Source organism: Macaca nemestrina, chromosome 11, assembly GCF_043159975.1.
Source record: "Macaca nemestrina isolate mMacNem1 chromosome 11, mMacNem.hap1, whole genome shotgun sequence".
In the NCBI taxonomy this organism is placed as follows: domain Eukaryota; kingdom Metazoa; phylum Chordata; class Mammalia; order Primates; family Cercopithecidae; genus Macaca; species Macaca nemestrina.
In genome coordinates this window covers 11,523,446-11,538,328 of record NC_092135.1, presented here as the reverse complement: position 1 = coordinate 11,538,328, position 14,883 = coordinate 11,523,446, and the positions used below count along the sequence as shown (strand labels likewise).

General features: G+C 43.4%; 1 protein-coding gene across 8 annotated transcripts in view; it reads left to right on the top strand.

Annotated features, from left to right (window-relative positions):
* LOC105492480 (cilia and flagella associated protein 221) overlaps nt 1-14,883 on the top strand; it is a 122,615-nt gene that overhangs the window by 47,723 nt on the left and 60,009 nt on the right. For 7 of the 8 annotated variants that reach the window (XM_071072613.1, XM_024796237.2, XM_011759668.3 and 4 more), the window contains 4 exons: nt 7,674-7,833; nt 11,421-11,541; nt 11,625-11,736; nt 11,930-12,038. In XM_071072613.1, the coding sequence (XP_070928714.1) occupies nt 7,674-7,833; nt 11,421-11,541; nt 11,625-11,736; nt 11,930-12,038 (502 nt within the window). The remainder of the gene's footprint in view (nt 1-7,673; nt 7,834-11,420; nt 11,542-11,624; nt 11,737-11,929; nt 12,039-14,883) is intronic. The other variant, XM_071072614.1, reaches the window with a different exon arrangement.

Sequence of the window (14,883 nt, the reverse complement as noted above, 5' to 3'; positions counted from 1 at the left end):
GAGAGAGGTGGGGAGGTGCAGGTTCTTTAAACACCAGCTCTCATGTGAACTCAGGGCAAGAACTCACTCATCAGCAAGAGATGGTGCTCAGCCATTCATAAGGGATCCACCCACATGACCCAACACCTTCCACCAGGCCCCACCTCCAACAATGGGAATCACATTTCAACATGAGATTTGCAGGGGACAAATATCCAAACCATATCATACGGTTCCTTTTTCCACGCATTTCCTGAGCTCTACCAGTTCTCTTTTCGTGTCCTTCGAGTGTGTTCTTACATTGCTTCCTTGAATTCTGTTGACTGTTCCTGTGACAAGGCCATACTGTCTGTTTTCTTTAAGACTCTGGTGAACTACCTGTGTCCTGAGGTTGTCCTCTTATCATGTGTATTTTTTTTTTTTTTTTTTTTTGAAACAGAGTCTCACTCTGTCACCAGACTGGAGTGCAGTGGCGTGATCTTGGCTCACTGCAACCTCTGCCTCCCGGGTTCAAGTGATCCTCCTGCCTCAGCCTCCTGAGTAGCTGGGACTATAGGCACCCCCCACCACGCCCGGCTAATTTTGTTGTTGTTGTTGTTGTATTTTTAGTAGAGATGGGGTTTCACCATATTGTTCAGGCTAGTCTTGAACTCCTGACCTCGTGATCCACCCTCCTCGGCCTCCCAAAGTGTTGGGATTACAGGCGTGAGCCACCGCACCCAGTCATCATGTATATTCTTTATGTGATTTTGTTTCTGTTCCTCTCCTCCTTCAAAAAGTATTAATTTTTAATTTTGCAGTTTACATGTACAGCACCTGTGGTGTTCTATTCAGCACTCTGCTTAATGTTGAGTAGAGCCTGCCACCAGCAAAAGAATAATGCGGACAAAGGGATAATAATTTGAAGAGCTAATGCTTACATCATGCTTACCATGTGCCAGACACTACTCTGGATGCATAAACTCATTTAATACCCCAACAACTCTTATGAAGTGGATTCTATTATTCCGTCCACTTCGCTGATGAGGAAGGTGAGGCACGGAGTGTTATGCAGGTTGCATAAGGGCACAGAGTTGGGAAGCAGCAGAGCTGGGGTTGCAATGCAGGGAACCCAGCCCCACAGTCTGTGTGTTCAAGCCCTCTGAGAGAATGTCTCCCATCTCTGCTCAGTGGTCACGAGGGCTGGTGGCTCCCAGGAGAGTCACCTGTGCTGTGTACTGCTGTGCAGTGGTCATGACTCTCCTTTCTCCCTACCGGGTCACTTTCAGCACCTTCTGAACTGGGTCCAAGGTCACGGACAGTGGGCATGGCGTGGCAAAATAGCTGCTTCTTCAGCCCCTTCCCCTGCTGGTCTGTGATGCCGGGGTTTGGTCTCCTTTACCTCTGTCCCTGTTCAAGGCCCAGCCGTACTCCTACATTTTGTCACTTTAACCAAAGAGTAGTTGGAGACTTTTCCAGGGCTGTGACTCTTACTTTAGGGGAAATCTACACCTCTTGGTTCTCAGCATGCTCCTGTGTTTCAGTTTACAGGAGGTGGTAGTCGTGCTTTCTATTGTGCTTCAGGATTATAGCCACTTCCCTATTTAATATATTTTTTTCCTTACCATTTTTATCCTTCTTTTCCTTATTGTTTTGTGATTTCAAAGAAGGGTAGTTGAGCTGAAGCTTTTCTTCACCGTCTTTTGCCAGAAATGCTCTGCGCTTGGTTTCTGCAGGGCTCCCCCCCTCCCTGTGGTCTTACATTCTTCATCCGTCCGTTCATTCCATAAGTAACTACCAAGCGCCTGCTGGGCATCAGACACTGGTATAGGCGTGGGTACTGCAGAGAGCAAGAAAGACCTGGTCCCTGCTGTGTTGGAGCAGAGATGCCAATGGGGGCAGAGACGCAGGCCTGCAAACAAAAGACGTTGTCCCGAGTAAAAATGGTGGTGAGAAAAATAAGACACGATGATGTGACCAGACGACTGCTCTCGACTGGGTGATCGGGAAGAGCCTCTTGGAGGAAAAGTCATGTCGGCTTAGACCCAGTTAAAAAACGGCACCAGACTTAGGAAGAGAGTTTCAAGCAGAGGAAGCAGCCCACACAGGGCTGCAAGGCTGGAACAGGCTCGGCAATGGCTACATTCAAGGGAAAGACGAGAGCCCATTGTGTACAGGGTGTGTGAGCAAGGGGAGGAGTGTGCAAGGCCTGTTGGAGAGGCCGGAAGGAGTTCAAGGAGGGTGGGTGTTAGGATTGGCTTCTGGACGGGGTGGGAGTCTCCTGGAGAATTTGAAGCGGAGGGTGGCATGGCCTGACACGTATTTTAAAAGGTCTCTTTGGCTCCTGAGGGGAAGGAGGGTTGGAGTAGCACAAGGTGGGCGCAGGCCCCCCCTTCAGGAAGGAGCTGAGGTTGGCTCAGACGGGTGGTGACCTTGGAGATGGTAAGGGACAGATGGTGAGTGAATGGGCTCCAGCAGTGGGTGGTTGGGGGTGCGCTGCACTTCCTACAGCTCCTGGAGCAGGTTCCGAAGCCCCTGCAGTTGTCTTGCCCTCCACGGGTGCTGTCTCTGTGATGTTAGACGCCAGGGCCTCTGTGCTGCGCGCATTGCTCCTGGCCAGCAGCTTATATACTTGATGGAAAGGGAATTCCTGGCCTGGCTTAACCCCCCCAGCATCCTCTACTCAGACTCCTCCTCCACATCCCCGCATCAGCACAGGCATAGCCCTCAGGTTGTCTGGTCTTGCTGCCAAGGTCTGCATTTTGGATATTTGATGTACAGGGATGAAATAGAAAGTCAGTAGATTCCGAAAGACTTAATTTTACCACTTATGTCTAGTTCCAGTCAAAAAAGCTTGCTGGAGGGAGAAAGGAATAAAAGATTAAAATAAGTTCCGGGGATTGTTAGCGTCTCAGTATGTGTACCACACGTGTCTTCATCTGCTGTGGCTGAGCAGGAGTTGTTCTTCCTGGGAAATTTAGACATGAACCGGTATCCAAAAGCCCTCGGGGCTTCTCTTTCACCTCTTCACGATAAGTGTCCAGGCCTATGTTTTAAACTACACTTTGTAGAGGCCGCCGAGTCCTTGTCTTCTGAGCTGTAGATTGCCTGCACTTGGCACTTTTGTGGAGCAAAAGGAAGACCTGGTGCTTTGGGACGCTCATCCCAGTGATTTGGCGTCACGAGGCAATTGCCTCTTCCTGTGTAAGAACTCAAACGGGTCAAGTGTAAGTTTTTCAAGGAAATATTTCTTCTTTCTGATATTTTAATGACAATTTAATACACAATAAATTGTTACTTGTTTTATTTAGCATAAGGATTGGGAAGGCCACATTTATAGGACACACACTATGTGCCAAGCATTATCCCAGACCCTGTACATTATTTTCTCCTTTAAGCCTTGTCCAGTTTTACAGATGAGAAAACTGAGCCTCAGCTAAGGCAGCCAAGCTGAGTTACACAGTTCATGTATAATCAAGCAAGGACTAAGTAAGGGTCTGTGTGGTGCTGGGGCCTTTCTCTCGCCCACACTCTCTGGGCAGCAGCAGGGGCTGGGGAGTGTGGCCACTGTGAGTGGGATGGTAGCCCTCCCTTCTATAATCCAGTGAATCGAAAGCATGGTTAGAATGTGGATGATTTTAAAGCTCACTAGCTATTAATTTCCCAACATCAGCTTTGAGAGATCACGTAGTTTACCCAAAGTCACCCAGCTAGAGGAACCCTAAATCTTGGAATATTAAAACCAATACTTAACGATGTTACCAGTACAGGGTGTCCAGGTTCTTGGCGCTTTGAACAAGGAATTGGACAAAATGCACAGAGCAAGGAAAGAATGAGGCAACAAAAGCAGAAATGTACTGAAAACAAAAGTCTACTCCACAGGATGGGAGCCAGCGAGTATAGGGGCTCAAGAGCTCTGTTACAGAATTTTCTGGGGGTTTAAATACCCTCTAGAGGTTTCCCATTGGTTACTTGATGTACACCCTGTGTCAATGAAGTAGTGACCACCAGTCGGAGCCTGAAGTGAAGTTACAAACTTAGACTCCTATGCTTTGGTTGCGTTCTGCAATCAATCAGAGATGCTTTCCATTTTCCATCTGCCATGCAGAAAAGTTACAAAGGGAGTAGCCTCCAGTCCTTTGGTTACTTAGGTGCGGAGAGTTGGGCTTTCCTTCTGATTTAGTTCTAGGAGGTCAGCGTGAGTCGGCCTTAGGTTCCTTGTGTCTCCAGACCCTTTTCCGCCTCAGGAACACTGTGTGGATTGAATGGCTCTATGACAATTTAGGGAGAGTGATCTGTACTTTTTGAGATCTTTGAAGAAAAAGTTATTTTAAAATTAAATAATTTTACGGTGCTAGTACAATGTTGTAGTAACACTGTCTGGACATGGGAAAGAAGAAATGTTTTTTAATGTTCCCCATCCTGGGCCTCACTGCCGTGACAAGTAATGTGCTTTTGTTTTTCCGTCTCCTTTCAATAACTTTTCATGTTAATGCTCATGCTTTGTATAATCGTAGTCCAGGTGAAGACACGGTGGTATTTACCATTATATTATTTTTCAGTGCTGTTACGTTTTCTTATGATACCCATCATATTCATCAACTAGGGTGTTCTTAGCCTTCAGTTGATTTCTGAGTTTTTTCCTCTTCTCTCTGTCTCTGCTCACCACCCTCCATGTCCTGTGATTCAACATTACCCCTGGTTATGTTAAGGGTGGTGATCTGAAACTGACCCAATGAAATTGGCCCGAAGTGTAAAAGAGCAATTTGGGCTTGTCTTTTCTTTTTTTTTTTTGTTTTGAGATGGAGTCTCACTCTGTTGCCCAGGCTGGAGTGCAGTGGCCGGATCTCAGCTCACTGCAAGCTCCGCCTCCCGGGTTTACGCCATTCTCCTGCCTCAGCCTCCTGAGTAGCTGGGACTACAGGCGCCCGCCACCACGCCCGGCTAGTTTTTTGTATTTTTTAGTAGAGACGGGGTTTCACCGTGTTAGCCAGGATGGTCTCGATCTCCTGATCTCGTGATCCTCCCATCTCGGCCTCCCAAAGTGCTGGGATTACAGGCCTGAGCCACCGCGCCCGGCCTGGGCTTTTCTTAAGGAGGTAGTCATTGTTGGGGGTGAGGGTACCCTTCTCACTTTAAAAGCGTGAAACATACTCTCCTTTGTCCCACTGTTAGTTTTGGCTGAGCAGTAAGTGGTAACTCCTTGGCACGCCTTTTACAGCTGCTAACATTTGACAATCCACTGCTCCCTGTTAATGGAAAAAGCGGCCTACTCTGGTTGCCTAGACTACACCTTCACAGTGTGCTTTATGTATTAGGTCTGAGCTGGCAGCACTTAAAAATAAATCAGCTAGGTCAAGGCAAACATTAATCCTTGCTTCCAGAGCTTGTCCTTATTTTTTAAGTTAATGAGCTAGAGTAGAAGCAATAGAATGTTCTTATTTTAGAGCCCCGGATCAATTTATGGGCTAAAGGGGGCTATTTTCTGACCAAGTGGGTGGTCAAAGTATTGAAGCCCCACACATGATGGAGAGTCACAGTTTGTCTCCAGCTGGTCTTAGGTTGGCTGGTGGACCCAGGGTCTTCTGCTGATTCCCTCCTCCCTGCAGTGGATTCTAGGGTCGCTAGTGAGTATCACTGAAAGAGTTTGACTTCTGCTCTCAGGAACTTGATGAAGACCTGTTTCTGAAGCACTGTGCTGGGGATCCAGGAAGATATGAAAGCTATGGGGCTGGTGTCTGCTTTATGAACTTGATATCTAGTTGGGAGACAGGGAAACTTTGAAAGGTAACACATCAAGGGTACGCGAGTTCAGTAGGGCTGACAGAAGGTTCCTGTGGAGGGAGAGGCATGGATAGTTTGGTGTAATATGTAGGTTGATATAGGCTTTTAAGTTTGGGTTCATTCACTCATTCAACACGAATTTATTGAGCTGGGAATGCAGTAATGAGCAGGTGCCTGCTTTCCTAAAATTTACGCTCTAACTAGGAGAAGGCAGATGGTAAATGCAGTAATTTCCGGGAGTAGGATGAAGCTAAAAGAAAATCTGGAGAGAGCTCTTCAGGCCTAGGGAATTGCAAGTGCCGAGCCAGTGCAGAGTGCAGAGCCAGCAGGAGCCAATGATAAGGGATTAGAGCCAAGGCTCTTTCCTTCTCATACCCCTGCTCCCACCTCTTCTCACAAGGGGGGCCTTTCCTTTCCACCCACTTGCTTCCCCATGCCCTGTTGGTATTCATGTCTTGACTTTGTATTTTATGTTCATTTGTTTATGTTTTGCTGTCCCCAACTAGAATGTAAACTGTGAGATCTGGGATTTGTTTTGTTTATTGCTCTAACTCTAGTGCCTTAAACAGTGCCTGACACACAGTAAGCACTCAATAAGCACATGAATGGGTGAAGGAAAGGCCCATGTGGTTGGGCACAGGGAGAAGGGAGGGTCGCACAAGATTCAGGAAGCAGATGAATGTAAAGGAGGGCACGTATGGGGGACTGTGCAAGGCCTCCGCAGGGACAGTGGGAGGACCAGATGCACAGGAGCAGGTGGTCTCATCTAGAGAGCAAACCTAAGAGCCTTCATTGGAAGTCAGAGAGAACATTCGTCCTCCAGTTACATTCTAGTTGGGGACAGCAATAAGTAAATAAATAAATAAATAAATAAAATTGATCCTCCCTTTCTTCTCTTTTTCTCTCCACATTTGTTAGCACTTACTATGTTCCAAGCACTTACTATGTTCCAAGCCCTGTCGGCACCAGAGATACAAAAGAAGGATTAGGCATGGTGTGATATTTGACTCTGGGGAGAATAGCAGTCCATCCTAAAGATTTGAAAAGAAAGAATCAAATTATACAAAAAAAGAAGTAAATTGTTTGGACACAAACTTGTATGTGTGTTCCTAGCTTTTCCTGTTGCTTATAGCATTAATATTGACATCTGGTAATTTGCTGACAGATGATAGTTCTGGGAGTTCATGTCTGAATCACTAATGCAGATTGATATGTATATATTTGTAGAAGTGATGCAATCAAATAATTATTGTAAAGGATGAATGTAGTAATTAATAAATAAGATCAATGTAAACATGCAGAAGTTGATTCACACGTATTTAATGAAAAAGCTACATAAGGATAATGGAAATACTGTACTTGTGCTTAGCATGGGAAGAATGTCCAGTTGGCCCTTGAACAGCATAGGTTTGAACTGCATGGGCCCACTTATATTCAGATTTTTTTTCAATAAAAGTTAAACTGAGTGTGTCTGCCTCTTCTTCCACCTCTTCTCCCTCTACCACCCTTGAGACAGCAAGATCAATCCCTCCTCTCCCTCCTCCTCAGCCTATTCAACATGAAGACAAAGAAAATGAAGACCGGCGTGATGATCCACTTCCACTTAAGGAACAACAAATATATTTTCTCTTCCTGATCATTTCCATAATAACATGTTCTTTTTTCTGGTTTATAGTAAATAATACGTATAACATATATAATGTGTGTTAATTGACTGCTTATGTTATCATTAAGGCTTCTGGTCAACGGTAGACTAGTAGTTAAGTGTTTGGGAAGCCAACAGTTATGTGTGGATTTTCAACTGTGTGGGGAGTCAGCGCCCCAACCTCCGCGTTGTCGGAGAGTCAGCTGTATTCGTGTGTGTGTCAGCCTCTGTGACTGGACTTGGCAAGAAGAAAGGGTATCACATTTTCTCATTTCTTTCCTCTCAGGAATAATTCCGGCTAATGGGAAGATGACTGTGACTATTAAGTTTACACCCTTTCAGTATGGGACTGCACAAATAAAAATGCAGTTATGGATTTCACAATTCAACTCTCAACCGTACGAATGTGTCTTCACCGGAACATGCTATCCCAACGTGGCCTTACCGTATGGCATCTTTGCAGTGTTTTCGTTTATTCTTAACCCTCTCTCGAAAATCCAAGTCTTCCTTTCTTCCATTCTGTCTTTCTTGTAAAAGAATGTCCTCAAAAAGTTTTTTTTTTTTTTTTTTTTTTTTTTTGAGACGGAGTCTCGCTCTGTCGCCCAGGCTGGAGTGCAGTGGCCGGATCTCAGCTCACTGCAAGCTCCGCCTCCCGGGTTCGGGCCATTCTCCTGTCTCAGCCTCCTGAGTAGCTGGGACTACAGGCGCCCGCCACCTCGCCCGGCTAGTTTTTTGTATTTTTTAGTAGAGACGGGGTTTCACCGTGTTAACCAGGATGGTCTCGATCTCCTGACCTAGTGATCCGCCCGTCTCGGCCTCCCAAAGTGCTGGGATTACAGGCTTGAGCCACCGCGCCCGGCCTCAAAAATGTATTTGAAATGATGAGCCAACATAAAATATACTTTAAAACATAACAAATGTAGAACATATCTATGTTAGTTCCTGGAGTTGCTTCTGACAAGAAGGGAAGAAACAAGAAAAAGGGATTTTTGAGGGACACGTTTTTTCACTGATTACTACTGATGCACTGTTTGAATTGTTTACCATATGCATGTCTTATTGCCTATTCAAAATTTGTCCAATAGGGCTGGAACAACATAAGTGTTTTTAAGGTTTCCATATAGCATTTCAATTAACTGAGTCCCTGATGTTTGCAGTGCCTATTGCAAAGCTCAGTGGGAAATGGCCCACAACCTCAAGAGACCAAAATAAGTCATATTACAAGTGATTTCACATGAGGCAGAGACAGAAATGTCTGAAAAACAGAAATGTTTGAAAAACACAGAGATTTTTCAAAGCACCATCAGACTAGTGAAGATGTGAAGTGGGATTAAGTTGTACTTCATAACAAATCCTTTCCAAACTTCCATTTCCATTTGAATATGAGCTTGTACTTTTACATCTCAGTACCTCTGGTTAACATCATGATTTTTTCTTATACCCATGATTTTTATAAAAATTAAAAGTTGCTGGGCGTGGTGACTCACACCTGTAATCCCAGCACTTTGGGAGGCTGAGGCGGGCGGATCACCTGAGGTCAGGCTTTCAAGACCAGCCTGGCCAACATGGTGAAACCCTGTCTCTACTAAAAATGCAAAAATTACCTGGGCGTGGCCACGTGTCTGTAATCCCAGCTACTTGGGAGGCTGAAGCAGGAGAATTGCTTGAATGCGGGAGGCAGAGATTGCAGTGAGCTGAGATCACGCCACTGCACTCCAGCCTGTGTGCCAGAGTGAGACATCGTCTCAAAAAAAAGTTGTCACAGTGTAAATACTAATCTTAGAAGATTCTGACAATTATTTTGAAAATGATGGGGAAATATCTTGCTTTTCCTCTTCTTTGCACATGGATACTCATCACATATTAACATCGTTAAGCATATTACAAGTGGAGTAGCAACCTTATACCAAAATATGAACTCACTCCATGATATCTTAGATATTTATGTCATGATTTTCTTCCTAAAAATTCAAAGCAGCCTAAGTCAACTGTAGGGTATTAGTGTGGCCTGCTGAACCCAAATCCTGCAAATAACCGTCATTGAAATAAAATCACTCAGGCAACAAACAAGTGGAACTGAACAAAGATTTTAAAACTGCTGATTTTTCTGGTGGCAAATAACCAGGTGAGCAAAATGGTGTTTGCCACTTCACATCAGGTGCTACAATACTCAAATGACTTTCTTAAAGACATCATATGAGTGCGATTTTTATTTGTATTTCCTTCCATAGCTGTGTTTTTACATGCACAACAGCACTGTATGACAGAAGCACCATGCAAAGGCAGGCTCACGCTATTTCTAAATTACTATGTTAGTATCTTATTTAGTATCCTCTTGACATTTTCAAGGACTATGTCTTAAGATCTGCTTGTCTGTCCGAACTGCAAATAATATTATAACATATAAATTCTACCATGAAGGGAAAAAAAACTAGCTGTAGTTTCTGAACAGGAAAAAATACTGGCTGTAGTGTTCTCTGAAATTTTCATAGATTGCTTTCTTCACTTCATTATAGAGTGTGTGATAGACTTACTCATGTCTAAATTTGGCACTGCCAAATTCCACATGTAACTGATGTATCATTTTCTTAGACCTCTTCATTTCCATCATCAACGTTGAGGATACTGTTTAGGAGGCTGCTTTTTAACATCCCCAGATTTAGTTGTTCCCCAGTATTTAACAGCAGAAGTGGTGTCAAGGCTCCACTGAGATGGGGATGCCGAACCTCAGTTCACTACCTGGCTAAGCACCTCACCCTGCACATCAGAGCATGTTGGTGGGTGTGAGTCTCACCAAGGGACAGGTTTTCCTATGCCCTGGGTTGTGCATGCTCTTACATGAGAGACGTTAAATTTGAGGTTGCTAACATAAGTTCCATACAGTGCAACCAGGCCTGTTCAGTGGGTGCTCAGCAAATACACATTAACCGTCAGAGTGAGTGAATGTTCACCTATTTTTATCTTATTTTTGTACGGTCACGGAAAACAAGTGTTTATCCTATAAAACAAGTGTTCACACGTGGATGCTTAAAGAAATGCTTCGCCTAAACTATTATGCCAAATTGGTACTGAACAAATAAATTTAAAAATGATTATTTGCAAAATCATAACTTTGTCTTGTGTTGCGGAAAAATATAACTATTAAGATAAAAATAATTTCTAAAAAAAGAAAAAAAGAAATGGTTCATAGGTAGCATTTCTGAATAGAACACAGTTCTACTGCATCTCATAATAGATAACCTGAATAGCTTCTGCAGGCTATTAGCTGCACTGTCTCTAACTACCCATGTCCAAAGTCAGTTTCTAATTACAGAAAAGAACCCAAACATTAATCTGAATCTCTTTTTGAAATATCTTGCTACAAACAATTGCATAATCATTCTTTTACTAGGAAGATAAATCAAGGTAAGATTTTTTTTTAATGTAATAAATCTAGCTATTGAAAACCAACAGGCTGGAAATAGATTATGCTAGACCTTGAGAGCATTTTTCAGCATGTCACATTTTCAGTCAGTATGTTCTGTAAGAATGTAAGGCAATGCAACCCCAGCACTTTGGGAGGCAGAGGTGGGCGGATCACAAGGTCAAGAGATGGAGACCATCCTGGCCAACATGGTGAAACCCCGTCTCTACTAAAAATACAAAAATTAGCTGGGCGTGGTGGTGCACGCCTGTAGTCCCAGGCACTTGAGAGGCTGAGGCAGGAGAATCGCTTGAACTCGGGAGGGAGAGGTTGCAGAGAGCCGCGATGGTGCCACTGCACTCCAGCCTGATGACAGAGTGAGACTCTGTCTCAGAAAAAAAAAAAAAAAGATTGTAAGGCAAAACAACCATTGGTGGGCTCTTTTGATATCTCTGATTAATACACTAACATCACATTTATTTTAGTAGACCACTGTTGAGGCACACGTTTATTTTCAGTTTAGATATAATAAGGGACTTCAGGTTGTGGTGGTATCAGAAGGAACATACAAAATTAGGAACCTTGAGTTAATGACTTATTTACTAATTTAACATTTGTTTAAACCTATAGATTAGAAGAGTTTGAAAGGTTCAATACTCTTTCTAAGAAAGTAAACCTTCCTCCAGAAAAAGCAATGATGCATATAAATTTTCACCGACCACCAGCGAAGCTGCAGCCTCAGAAGGTGAAGGTACGGTGGGCCTTGTCCTCAGTGTGATGAAAGGGTGACAGAATGGCAGAGTAATTGATTTCCCTATTGATTTGGTCTCTTAGGAAATTGAGTACCAGAACCTCAGATTTCCAGTAGATTTATCGAATCCATTTGCCGTGGCAACTGTTTTAAACCAAGAACCAGGAAAATTGAAGATTAAAGAATTAAGAGAAGGTAACCAGTTGATTGGCCATAAAGCAGCCCCTGAGCCGAATGTGAAAGAGTTACTGCTTGTCATACTGATTACCTATGAAAAACAAAATTCGGTTAGATTGCTGTTATGCCTCGCCATTAGAAATGTGTTTTTCTCTCTGCACATGACTTTAATCTGATTACTGGTATAAACATTGTCTGCTCCTGCCTTCAGTTTTGGACCAGGGCACTGAAATTTCAAAAACGAGACAGATGAAGGAGGCACTCTTTGAACAGAAAGTCAGACAGGACATTCACGATGAGATGGAAAATCATCTTAAGTGGTAAATATTGAGCAATTATTTGTATCAAGTGACAGTACAGTTGTTTTTAGATGATGATCTTTTATAAATGAGAGACAGTAAAATGTAATAACGTTTTAGGTACTTTGGAGAATTTAATGATTGTTTCTCTGCCAGTGGTCCTTCCACTTCAGTAGGAAGTTTCTATTAGGAATAAATATATGTGACCAGACCATGCTGTTTCCTAAATGTGACCAGTGGCAGGACCGGAGTGAATTGTGGGAGATGCTCCCTGCTCCTGCTGGCCACTCTGCTGGCACCCCTCAGCCCAGGACAGATCTGGGTGCCTTGGGCACCCCAAATCACACTCCCGTCATCCTCTACCTCAACCAGGAGTCCCTGTGCCTTGGGCTGTGTGCCCCAGATGCCTTCTGGGTAGCCCAGTGGGGTGAGGCTCTGGGGGGTTCCTAATGGAGGTTTTAAAACTGAGATGTGAGAATTCTTGTGCTTCTGTGCCCAAATTAGAAACTTTTTCACGACTTTTTTTTAACCAGATCAGACCAAGCATATGCATGTGTACAGATTTAGCTGAAAAGTAAACTTTTTTTTTTTTTTTGAGAAAGGGTGTCACTCTGTCACCCTGGCTGGAGTGCAGTGTCACATCATGGCTGGCTGCACCCCCAGCCTCCCAGCCTAAAGTGAACTTCCCACTTCAGCCTCCCAAGTAGCTGGGAGCACAGATGCGCACCACCACGCCCAATTAATTTTTTTTTTCTGTTTTTTTTTTTAGAGATAGAGTCTCACTATGTTGCCCAGGTGAGACCCGATCCCCTGGGCTCAAGTATCCTCCTGCTTGACCTCCCAAAGTGCTGAGATTACAGGTCTGAGCCACTATGCCTGACCTAGAGTAAACTGGGCTGAAAAAGAGACTCTTGGAGAGTGTCATTGAGAGGCTGCCTTCTCCATGACCCAGCCTCCACCCCTCCTGACACATGAGAACGTGACCTCACCTGAAGCCCTCTGAAGGTGCCCACTGGGCTAGTCCCCTGTCTCTGGGGAAATGGCCCTTGTTTCCAACAGTAATCCCTTCTGCCTCGGCTTACGTCTATAGTTACGGTTCTGCCTCAGTTAATGGGAAGTACCCCAAGGAACTGAAAATTTTATGTTTATAAACACCTTTTCCCTATTATGAAAAACAGGTAGGTCATCATGGTAGGAAACCTGAAAACATGTTTTTTTACATGTAGAGAAGAAAAAAAAAATCACGGTGATGTCACCACTCAGCAGTGACCAGTGACCACTGTCAATACTGGGGTTTTTGTTCTTTCTATGCGTCTCTGTATCAGACCTGAAGTCACATCCCAGATCCCATTCTGAATGCTGTGTTGTTCCTTTAATATTTTTCCCAACTTTTTATGTTGAAAGATCTTAAACCCACATATACTTGACCTCGGCTCACTAATTGTTCACATTAGGACACATATACTCCCCTCACTCCACACGCATGCACACACATATCTGCATGCACATTTTCCCCCGAGCCATTTGCAAATAAATTGCAGACGTCAGGAAGCTTCACGCCAAAATACCTCAGCATGTAGCTCCTAAGAACACAGACATTCTTCAACATTATTGTAATCACTTCCAAGAGATTTCACACTGATACAATAATATTATTGAATAATCAGTCTATAGGCAAATTTAGCCAGTTGTCCCAAAATGTACTTTATACCTAGTCTTTTAAAAAATATTTATTTTAAATTTTATATAAATAAAATAGAGACAGGGTTTTGCCATGTTGCCCAGGCTGGTCTTGAACTGCTGCCCTCAAGCACTCCACCAGCCCGGGCCTCCAAAGTGCTGGGATTACAAGTGTGAGCCACCACACCCGGCCTATACCTGGTTTGTTTTTGTTTTGTTTTTGGAGAGAGGTATCCAGGGTCCAGTCAAAGATCATACCATTTGTATTTAGCTTTCATGTCCCTTTAGTCTCCTCTAACCTAAAGCAGTTCTCTAGAATATCTCTCTACCTCCACTTTAAAAATCATAAATATTATTTATTTAAGACATGTGCTAGGTTTTGTGATGAATACATTGCATATTAGTATCTTTAAATTGTGATAAAATTCATCATTTTAATCAGTTTAAAGTTTATTGTGCCTAGGTTTTTAGTAAATCCACAATGTTGCATGACCATCAGCACTACCCAATTCCAGAACATAGGCATCACTAGAAAAAGAAACCTCATACCCATTATCAGTCACTCCCCACTCCCCACTCCCCGAAGCCACTGGCAACCACAATCTGCTTTCAGTCTCTATGGATTTGCCCACTCTGGACATTTCATATAAAGGGAATCACATAATACATGGTCTTTTGTGACTGGCTTCTTCCACTTAACATGTTTTTAAGATTCATCCACATCATAGCATGTGTTAGTACTGCATTCCTTTTTATGGCTGAATCATATCTCATTGAATGGATATGCAACATTTTGCTTATTCATTCATCAGTTACTGGACATTTCAGTAGTTTCCACTTTTTGAGTATTATGAATAATGCTGCTGTGAACATTTATATGCACTTTTTTATGTGACCATATCTTTTCAGTTCTCTTAGGTATGTACCTAGGAGTGGAATTGCCAGGTCATATGGTAACTCTATGTTTAACTTTTTGTGGCGCCACCAAACTGTTTTCCATGGTGGCTGAACCATTTTACATTCCCACCAGCAACATATGAGGGTTATGGTTTCTCCACTTGCTCACCAATACCTGTTATTTTCCATTATTATCATCATCATCATAGCCATCCCAGTGGGTGTAAAGGGGTGTATTGTTGTGGCTTTGATTTGTATTTCCCTAATGATTTAGAAGGTTGAGCATCTA